This window comes from Mchenga conophoros, linkage group LG4 (assembly GCF_057382185.1).
Source record: "Mchenga conophoros isolate Kocher_MC1m ecotype Shallow Benthic linkage group LG4, M_conophoros_male_GT1.1, whole genome shotgun sequence".
NCBI classification, from domain to species: domain Eukaryota; kingdom Metazoa; phylum Chordata; class Actinopteri; order Cichliformes; family Cichlidae; genus Mchenga; species Mchenga conophoros.
The window spans coordinates 27186452-27197787 of NC_140529.1; the positions used below are offsets into that span (position 1 = coordinate 27186452).

General features: G+C 38.5%; 1 protein-coding gene across 2 annotated transcripts in view; it reads right to left on the reverse strand.

Annotated features, from left to right (window-relative positions):
- The window catches only part of LOC146576264 (protein tweety homolog 2-like), a 28142-nt gene that overhangs the window by 15813 nt on the left and 993 nt on the right, over positions 1–11336 (reverse strand). For both annotated transcript variants that reach the window (XM_085271397.1, XM_085271396.1), the window contains exons 2-3: positions 8735–8907; positions 3916–4027 (exon numbers count right to left, since the gene is read on the reverse strand). In XM_085271397.1, coding sequence (XP_085127523.1) covers positions 3916–4027; positions 8735–8907 — 285 coding nt within the window. The remainder of the gene's footprint in view (positions 1–3915; positions 4028–8734; positions 8908–11336) is intronic.

Genomic DNA, 11336 nt, shown 5'->3' on the forward strand with positions numbered 1-11336 from the left:
AAATGCCAGATTGGTAGCGAGGCTACAAATACACACAGCCGCTCTATCACGTGACGCATACTGCTCCGACGTGCTACGGTTATGAGCTGAGTTAGGCCATGTCACAAGTTTTGTGAGGTGCTTTTTTGATATTTAATGGATCGGATTACATTTTTTATTTCTCTCCGATATCCGATCAGTAATTTACGTCAGTATCGGACCGATACCGATACGTACCGGTAATATCGGATCGGTCCATCTCTATTAGTAACACAATCTGCTCTGCAAATGTGAATGGAAGGGTAATCCTACTGTTGAAAGTGAAAATATAACACCAAAGCAAGCACATCACAATGTTTTTTCAGATCATCTCAGGTCATCTCATTCTGGTTTCCTGACAGACAGTGAGTTCACTGTACTCAAATGGCCTGTGCAGTCACCAGAACTCAATCCAATAATGCTACTCTGGGATGTGTGGAGTGGGAGATTCACAACATGGATGTGCAGCTGACAAATCTGCAGCAACCATGCGATCATGTCAGTGTCTGGTGAGTGCATTGTGGATACTGCACTAGTTAAAATTTGGCACGTTTCACCGATTTCACTGACCTGCATGAAAGGCAGATACTTTTTGAAAGCAATAAATACGAACACATTTCATATCTCGTCTTTCTAAAACTGGAATTTGGTTGGAATTTGCAATGTGTGGCCTTCTATTTTTACTGATACTTTTACACAGGGATGGAATAGGAAAGAAATTGGCCAGATTGAGATTATCATCAGTCGGATAAACAACAGGGAGCAACATGTTCCTGTCGGTTTAACTTTGGCACAAAGACTAGACACTGGGTAAAACAGCCTAACATCTGTTATATTACAACCTGGGCTGTGCCCAGCTGCATCTAGCTCTAAGCGGGGACTCTATGCCAATCTCTGTTGCTAATAATGGTGAATTATTTTCAAACCGTTTAAAAGAATATCGGTGGATCTGTGTATCTTTAGATTGAGGCAAGTTTGCAATTTCCAGTCTTTGTGCTGGACTATTTATCTGTTTAAGGAAAAACCTTCAACAATGATTAAAAAACAAGCTTGATTTTTGGCAAAAAATTATGTACTTTTAGATATTTAAAAAAATCCCTTCGAGATCTCCAAAGCTCAGTTTAGTTTGACACCCCCACCAAAATGACTTTGCTAGAGCACTTAACGTTACAGTGAGTAGGAGGCCCCACTAATTCTGAACAGATGCTACTTTCTGCATTCTAATCTGTGACAGTATGCAGCAGCTCTGCTTTTGTTATCTTTCCTCCATTATAACCACGGCTTCTTCAACACATTGAAGAATTCTGAGGAAGCCTGTGTATTCTCACACTATGAAAACTCACCACAAAGATAAACACGTATCTACTTCTCCTTGACACTTCAACTTTTCAAATACTTCTGATTAAATTTTACTGAGCTGAAGTGCCTGATGGTTTGAGTAAGACCTTAGAAAGTTGATCCATGTAGAGATGCACCAAAGATAAAGCCCATTTTCAATCCAGCTATCCCAAGGGGTGGAGCGTACGATTGCCAGTAAAGTGTTCTCACTCCCACCTCTATGTTCATCATCCCTCACAGCTCCTGCCACAATGCCTCAAATCTTATCTGCAAGCCAGTCTGCCTGCCTGTGAGAAATTGGATCAATCAGCTAGCTGCTCTGGGTGATCCACATTTCCCTAATCTCGACTGTCCCGTCTTTCTTTAAAATGGATTAAAGCTCGCTTTTACTGAAAGCGGGTCACAAGGAGGAGTCTCCATTTTGGACATGGCTGTTAAATGAGACCGATTTGGGGCTCAGAGCGGCTCTGCTCAAAAGCCCAATTTAACATGCAACCGAATTGTTCTGCTTAATGCCTTCAGTGATTTTTATATAAGATTAACTGTATTAGGTGTGACAATAAAACAAAATATAGCACTTTAAAGTGAAGTGAGGTTATACATTGAGAAATAAGACCCTGAGGAGAGACATTTAAAGGGAACTGATGTATGGTGCAGGAAGCCGCAATCATTTTGTTCCAAGAATCACAAGCCAGCTTTCACTTTCAAAAGAAGAAGAATTATATGTAAGAGAGTTACCACTGCTGTATATTGGAGGCACACATTTTTATCGAGTATGGCTCCCATGTTTTCTCATCCATAATTTTGCGGAAGCACTGAAGAGCCCTTAATATTGCAACCTGAACACTGAATATAAGGATGAAATATAGATTGCTGTGAACATTCAAAGCCTCAATAGCAAAGGGAAAATTGTCTTCCTTATCAAATATTTCCTTCTATGATGCATGATAATCCCTCGCAGAGTGTAAGAGTGCATATTTTGTGATTAGAAGAGCCTTACAAAGCAATCAGTAGAGCTAAACAGCTCCTACTGTAAATCTCAACCCTCACTGGAGCCCCGGGGAAGTAGAGATTGGTTGTTCTCATTCCCATTTACTTTACTCGACAGATATGATATTAACTCAGAATGTGAAATGCAAAATAGAAAAGGAAAATAGTCTTTATATTAAAGCAAATTACTGAAATAATTAACTTTAATCCAATAAAATATCAATGAAAGGTCAAGAACACAATCAAACACAAGTTAAAGCACCTTCAGATTTGCAGGAGTACCCGTCAGTAAGCTCATCAGCTCTGTAAGTAGAGTACACTGCATCAAACTATAATTTTACAGAGAATGCTTTTGTATCCCCGGGGGAACATCTAAGCTTCTCATGCAGCCATAGTATACAGTACATCATGCTCTAGGATCAAATCAATACCAAGATACCTCAGAGAGCATCAGTAGCAAGGATGCAGAATCACCAAAGCCAAATCCCATTTACTTCCCACAGCACAAAAGCACTACACCCTTTTCCAGGTTATTTGCTCTACCAAGCTCAAAATAATATAGTACAACACAAGGGCCCAGAAATATATACAGCCTATTATGAAGGCCATAATGTTTTAGTTTGTGTGTGAAACTGCTTTAGAGAGGTGTCGATCCAACCTCATTTTTGAGGCTACAGTTTGTGATGCTGCTGAATATTGCATGACAAAGAGAAATGTTTGTGGTGATAAATGTTGTCAGGCACATTTATATCAATGAAGGTATAAACTAACAGAGCTTTCCCTATGACCATTACACCAAATCAAGACCTTACTTTCTAACCAAAAATGAGGAAATATGCATCTTTTTATATTTACATGATCACTAATCTGTTTGTGTTCATACATTAATACAATATGTGTGCACATCAGGACTTTAAGAGCACGTGTGATACCGACACCACCATGTACACAAACACACACATATAGTGGAGATAGTGAGACTGAGCGTGATCGAAAGAGCAGAAGCTTAGCATCCATTAATGCACTGCAGATGGGAGTTAATCCTCTCCCTGCTCATTGTGATTATTGCTTCTTGCAAGGCCCTTTTCTGATGCCTTTGCACTCTTCCTTTCCCACATCAACCCTAAGCCTCCCAAACAACTTCCTCGAATGCAGGTCAGGACTTGTACAGAAACAATCCCTATTTACAAATCCTGAGACAGCAGGCACCTCAATTCCTTTACTGTGACAAAAAGTGGATACAGACCCCCTGTGGGGTGGTGCTGCTGCATTGAGACAGATGCACGGCCCATTAAAGTGGAGGAGCTGCGGTGTTTATCAGCTGTAAAACACAGCTTTATCGTTATGCTTCTGCCATCATCAGATTGTTGGTAATTGGCAGTAATATATGAAGCATTTTCTCTGCAGAATTCTTTTTCGTATTTTTACACAACTCTGATACACACTTTGCCAGTTCATCCCACAATTACTCAGCTGTTATAAACAAAGCATTTGAGAACACAACACGTTTGATTTTTATGATTCTACAATTGCAGAAATATAGAGCAGAGTTTGGCAGGGTTCTCTCACCAGATTGTTGATGTTACCCAGTGTGCGATTGGCATTGTAGAGTGAATAGTTCATCTGGTACACCCCATCGTTGGTTTCACTGTTCCCATAGAAACCCACTCCAACAGCAGAACTGGGGAAGACAGAAATCCATACAAAATAAATCAATAAAAGAAAATATTGGTATGTATGGGGTCATTACAGTGGAACTAAGATGAATGCCATTAAGTTAAAAAAGAAAAAGAAAGGGGATGTAAGTTTTAAACAATGCTGCATGTGTTAATGTAATATTATCAAAGAGTATAATTTGTTCTGCTTTGATTTGTTCTTTTCCCTCACTACATTATGTGCAGAAAAAAAAAAAAATCGCAGCAGATTATAAAAGTGCATTTTATATTCTTCCTTTCTTCAGTTTCCATCTGCTTTGCTTATTGTTATCTTTACCTTTTGCACTTTACCTGAAAATGACTTTTCAGTGCAAGTAAAAGCTTTTCAACTAAATATACAGTACTGTGCAAAAGTTTTAAGCCCCTGCTTACATTTTGCTAGCAAAGCAGGAAATGGGTGCTGTGATTTGTTAAAACGTGCAATCACAAATGGAAATACAGTATATAAGGGAAACAGACTTTCTTGTAATTTCTCTAAGCAGTCTTCAAGAACAGTTCTCCAGGCTTCTTGAAAGACATTTAAAGCTCTTCTTTGGATGTTGGCTGCATTTTGTTCCATTGTCTGTCAAGATGATCCCTCACTGCTTCACTAATGTTGATGTCTGCATTCTGGGTAGGCCAGGCATGCTTCTGCTGCATTGGGAGTGTGTTTAGGATTGTTGTCAATTGGATGCTTTCCAGACTGCATTGGGCATCGGATCAACATGACGGTACTTTTCCGCACTTGCAATTCCATCAATTCTAAAAACTGTACTGATGACATAAATACTGATGACTAATTAAGAAAAAAAATTCAAATTTGGATTCATCCCTCAGCAAGGCCCAAGTCTTACTGAGCTGTAGATATGTTTTTCAGTCCTTCTACTTCTTCTTGTGTCTTCCATTTGTTCAGTTACCTCAAACTTTTTAAAGACACATTACATGCTATGCCAAGTTTTTGACCAATAGCTCTTTGGGAATCAAGTTTTCTGTTATGTGTAGACACAGCACTAATTAATCCCATTAATTCATTGCAAAATATTACAAGAAAGTATGGCTCCTTTGAAGCTATATATGTGTAAAGAAAATGGTGGCTGACTTGTACAATATAATGAAATGTTTTGTTTGATATTCAAGCAGGTATGTAAATGGAATATAAAATCCCTTTTTCTTACCTACATTTAGCCTTTTGAAACTACGCCTCAGCCCCTGTAATAGGGAGGATTAGTGTCCTAACCGACAAAGAAAATGCACCCCTACTGCTAACAGTCTACAGTTACATGAGCAGTGTTACAGTTCTCCAGTAGGTAATAGTAATCCCTGTATATAGACATGAGTAACATGTCCAAATACATTTTGGGGGTGCATGGAGGGATAGAGTCATCAGTCACACCACAGACAGCACAAGTGCAGAGCTGGACTCCTTTCTTATATCATATGCACACACACGCACACGCGCGCACACACACACACAGGTAAACGCAGTCCTTGTTAACTCTCACAGTGACTCATCCTGAGAAGTTTTAACACAATCTGTGCTGCAAAATTACAAATCACATAAACAAACAGTCAGATAGGCATATGGCACGGCTAACAGCCTCCGCAGTGAGACAAAATTAAGTCAGAAGAAGTTAGTTAAACTTCTGTGACTTCTTATTTTATCTTACACTCTAATGCATCTTGTCAGGTTGGGCATGTGAAATAAATCATTACGTGCATGCGCCTGCCTCCAAAAGTGTGTCATTGAATGTTTTGCCATTAATGTAAGTTGTGTAGTGAGTTTTAAATCAAAAAGTGAGTATCAAATAAAACAAGCAATTTAAAATAATGATCTTCACATGAACGCGTAATTTTGCCATTTCACATGAATGGCTGTCCTGTGTCGATCTTCACTGGTCTTCAGCACTGTAAAAGTAAGTTAACCGACTGGTTTTTAGTCTTTGCCTAGGTTTTTTCTTTTTTATAGACTGTTCACAGACAAAAGCTCAGTAGGTGTCTAGCTTTCATTTACTGCAACTAAAACCAGAATGTGTTCTCACAAAAGCACAAAGAAGTGACAATGACAGAAAAAAATCTCTCTTCTGCACAAGGACAAAACTAACAAAAAAGGAGTAATTTTGAACAGGAAATAGATATTTGTAGAACAATAGCGTGGGGAGTTCTGAAAGAAAAACCACTCATTTAGGTCCATACATTTTTAGACAATGAGATTTCTCTTTGTCATTTTGCTCCTGTACTGTACACCACCACAGTACATCACCTGCTGGGGAGGAAACTGAAGACTTCTCATAACATCCTGAAAGACGCTGCTTTGAAAGGCTGGTTATGCATTTCCAAATGAAATTAGATTTAGTTACGTCAGTGGACTGAAGAGCCTTTGCATGAAAAGAGCAAAAATAATTAACGTCATTAACTTCTTTCATTTCATTTGACATTGTTCTCCTAACTTAGTTCAGTACAGGTTTGAAAAGGAGATTTAACATTAAAACAGCTATTTGTACAATATAGTTAACACGTGTATGAAAAGAAAAGCTCAAACATAAGCTTCACCTTTGTCTCACTGTTGTTTTGATCGAATGGCTGACTTTAAATGACTGAAGCAACAAAAACATCAGATTTCATTCAACTGTGAACAGACTTTTAGAGGGCACTGTTTCTTTTTGTGTTTGCCAGAATCCTGCTGCTGTTATATTGTAAGTAATAAAACCCACTGCCTGTTTCTTCGCTACTAAACTAGCTCCCTCTGGTTAGGACAGGGGGCACTGGGGACACAATGTGTAACAACCACAATCTGAAATGGTGTCGATGTTGTTTAGTGAATTACAACATTTTCAGCTGTTTTTTTTTTTAAATAAATAAATAAATACAATTGAATGACCTTACTTCAGACTTTTCAAGACATCTGTGTTCCAGCTGATGTGTAGTGGTCTGGACAATAAGCACTTCATTAACCCCGTGGCCATCCTAGTGTCACATCAGCCACAATAAAGGGGCGACTAATGACACAGTAATAAAACAGTAATGAGACAGGACATTATGGGGCAGTGAATCCTCCAGGGAGGCATTTGTGTTTTGTGGTTGTGGAAAAAGGTTCTCTGCAGCAGTAGGTGTTTAATAGAAACCAACACACTAAGATATAAAACCATAGAGAATGTGCACACCAGGATATTTGGCTTTGTTCCTCTAAGAACGGCTCACGTCACAGACCGTACAGCAACTAAACGCTTGTACATTAGTATTCAAAGCTTAAGCTGAACAAATGGTTGGACTGGATGAACAAGTAATAACAGAACAATGCCTTGATTCTGGAGAGACCAGCACACTGCACCTATAATAAAGTGGATAACGGAGGCTAACAACGGAGGAAAGGGATTTTTCAATGTTAGATTTATTTTCTAACCATAATTTACCCAATTCATCCTCCTGGGGTCAGGAATAATCATCCGCAGAGGTTCAGCAGCTCTTAAATCCCTTTTTTCTATTTAGGTTCTACAGCACAACTGAAATCTAATTCATTGCGAATATCACGCCAAGTTAAAAGCTGGAAAATGAATAGGGTTCTCATGAAATATAAATAGCTCTTTCTGATATGACATGAAAGTACAATGAAGTCTCTATTTTATGTAATAAACAACCCATGATATACAGCAGAGGACAAAAAAAAAAAAAAAAAAAAAAGCTGGACAGTTAGTGCCTTTTTAAACAAGGGGTTTTTCTGTCTCACTGCGTGTCTGCCTTTGCTCTGAAATATGTAACAAACACGCTCTCAGATGAAATGATCATGCCACAGCTGGAAAAAAATGACTGCACCATAAAACAAAAAATACGTCAAATAGAACATCTTCATAATCTCTTATTTGCAAGTACAATTTGATGTAGAATAAGTAGAGTTCACTGAAAGTGCACTTTTACTCTGCTCAATCTAAAGTCATTTCAATATCATTTTTATTCATGGATATATTATTTAACTGGATGTCGTATGCAGCAATCCCTTTGTTAAAATGAATGTAATCCACTGTAACGAGCTTGTATACACCAGAGCTTCTTTGCTAACCCGTGTCATGCCCAGTCACTTAGTATTGCAGAACAACCGTGTGTGCTTTGGTAGTGGCTGGATATGAACAGAGAAAGTTAACAAAGTTAAAAAACCAAAACTGTCACAAGCTTAAGTGGATCTTTACATAAATTCAATCAAGCTTTTTAGAGAAGTAATTTGATTACTGCCAAAACATCTTTTTCCAAGTGTATTAAATCTTATGCAAAAGGGCAATTATGTCAGGGACGGTGGCTCTCCAGGTCTTCTGGATGCTCCCTGCCTGTTAATGCTTGGCAGTACAACCGAAAACTAAATAAGAGCCAAATTCTTGGCTGCAAAAATCTGGTAAGGTAGAATATTTAACCGTACCTGCTATGACGTTGTCACTCAGAAACTGAGCAGCTAAACCTGTTGTGTTTGTACACCACACATGGAAAGAGCTGAAACTTTGCAGCAAGCAGAATCAGTGGGGCTCTTGTTCCTGCAGCCTGCAATACTGTCAGTTTTATCCTAACCTCACAAATCAATAACATAATAAAAATGCATGAAGCTGCTGAAAGTAATTTAAAGCATATTAGAATGTGAGCATAACTTCCTTTACTATTAGCTACATATTCAACAATAGCAATGCAGTTGTTCTCAGTTCATTTTGACTCACCATATGATGAGACCTGTGATGACGGCAACCCAGGTGACACAGCAGGTATCAGGCCTTTTGGTGTCTTCATCGATGTCCCTGCGGCAGCAGCACAAGCACACCACGTATACTGCCAGAACCAGCAGGCTCACCCCAAGACCAACTGCACCAACACATGCTAGAATTATCAAAGACTGACGCAGAAGTGTGGAGAGGAGGAAAAAAAAAGTGCCAGAAAAACAGAGATGCCATCTGTTAAAATCATGATTAAGATGTGATTTCACCCTGAAAAATATGTCAAGAGCTTTTCAGCAGACTGCTTCTGCAAATATCAAAAGAGTCAAACAGTATGTGTGGTCTGAGAATGTCAGACTAGCTGACTCTCAACACCCGAAAGGTCGCCTGACAGCCCATCAGTATCAACCAACACTTGTGTGTAGAGATATTTCTAAGGTGGAGTTTAGCCATCTCACTTATATCATCAGCATTAACACTACTGATTGCTGCATGCAGCAAAGAGGGCTAAAGAAACTGGGTAAACCTTGATAACCTTGAAGTGGCATAGCAAAATATGGACTGTGGCTCAGAGGAGAACAGAAATGATTCAAGGCTGTAGGGAGGAGGTGTCATGTGACACAAAAGCCTTTCATTAAGTCTTGTGATTTCTGAGTGGACAAAATATTTGAAGCCGGAAGGACGGATAGAAAAGGGAAACCACTGATGGAGAAAAAGCACAAAACTTTGTTTTTTTAAATTTTGTTCCCAGTTTACAGGCACACTGTAGATGAATCAATGCATATAGCATCTTAGCATTGTCAGTCAATCCGTCTATACACCACCATCATAAAAACCCCTAAACATTTTAAAGTCTTTATACACTACACAATAGTACTGGGATTGACAAATATTAGCAGCCTTCTCTTAGTGTTAGAACAAAAGTATTAAGCCCAGAAAATCTCCAGCGTTCGTCACTGCTGAGAACATTTTGCAAGTTCAAAAGCATAACATCTGAACTCTTGGTTAGTTTAAAACAATCACAAGAAAAGCAAGACCTTGATTTTACTTGCAAATATTAAGTGCTGGAAGTTTTAATGCCCACAAGTTCACAATGTCTCTTTCCGGCTGACTAAGCAGAGCTATTCTATGACTACAATGTCTGTGACTAATTATTCCATTTGGAGGCACTGACACTGTAACCGAATTTAAATGATATTATTTTGCATATTCTACCAAGGTCCTTCATTGTTCAAACTCTGTTCCGAGCAAAGCCATTCTGAACCCTATTTGGGGGTTTTTTCTGCAAACAAGTAAGCTAGCATTTGATACATTTCATTTACAAACTAGGTTATCAGATATTCAACCTGACATAGAGCAACTTGAATCATAACAAAGAGGACCAAAGAATTGCAGCACAATAAAAATTTTCTGTAGCTTATTGATGCAAACTACTTTAAAGCCTTCATTTAAAAAAATAAAATAAGTGACTCCAAAGCAAACCAAACACTCAACACTGTAACATTATTTAAACTAAATAGGCAGTACAATAACGGTGCCAGCTAAGCTGTTCCACCTTAGCTCGCTTCCTGGCTGAGCATTTAATCCGATAATGTCCTTCTTGTTTTTGAGGACACTGTTGGTGAGTCCTGTGTTGCTGTGTAGTCCTTGATGGTTGGCTGTCACTAGAACTCAGTTCAGGGCCCCCATAAATATGGTGCTGCTAGTTCCACTCATTCCTCTAATTTTCCACTCAATTGTTTTGTAATTAGACATTTAGGCACATAAATTTCCACTTAATGCATTGCCACAATAAGGCAACAGATGCATTAGAGGGGGGAAAAGTGAGACAGAAAACAATTATGGTACGGTCATTCATCACAAGGTCATTTATCTTTTATCTTCCAAAAGGAGTGTTTGTATAAAGTAGGTGTAAGTGTGCCTGCTTAATTTAATTAAAAAAGCAGACAAGACGCCTTTAAAATGCATTTGTAGCTGCTCTGAATTTTCCACTTTTCCCTAAAAAACAAAAAACTAAAACTAAACAAAAAAAGGCAGACCAGCGTGTCAAATGAACACTGGTAATTACTTCCAGGTTCCAAAGAAAAGACTCTGCAAGAGCTTTAGACTATCTATGATTTGTCAGTGTAATGTGACACTGCTGGGATTCAATGATGGACCTCAACAGAAGACTATAGTGAAGGACCAACAGGGGATGTCTCTTGGTGATGAATTTTCAACTCATAAACAACCCGGGGTCAAAGGAGGATGTAATGCTAGTTTTGGAGTGCTTTCTGCATTTGTTTTAGAACACGGTGCAGGAAATAAGTGGTGTAGGAAGCTTGTTTTTATATGATAAACTAATATGTTAATAAATATTATTTTTAATTAGATCTGTAAAGAGTACTTTTTGCCACAAAAGAAATTAGCCGACCACAAGTTTTTTTTTGCTGTCATAAATTAACTAATGCAACGTTCATTGTCTGGCTAATATGAATTGATCATGAATTATTTGAATTAAAATCAAATCTGTCAACCCATCCTCACTGCAGTTGATAGGAAAAACGCTGTCATCGCTCTCGTGGTGTTGCTTCTACTATAGTTTTCTCCATGTTTTTTAAGAGGTTAT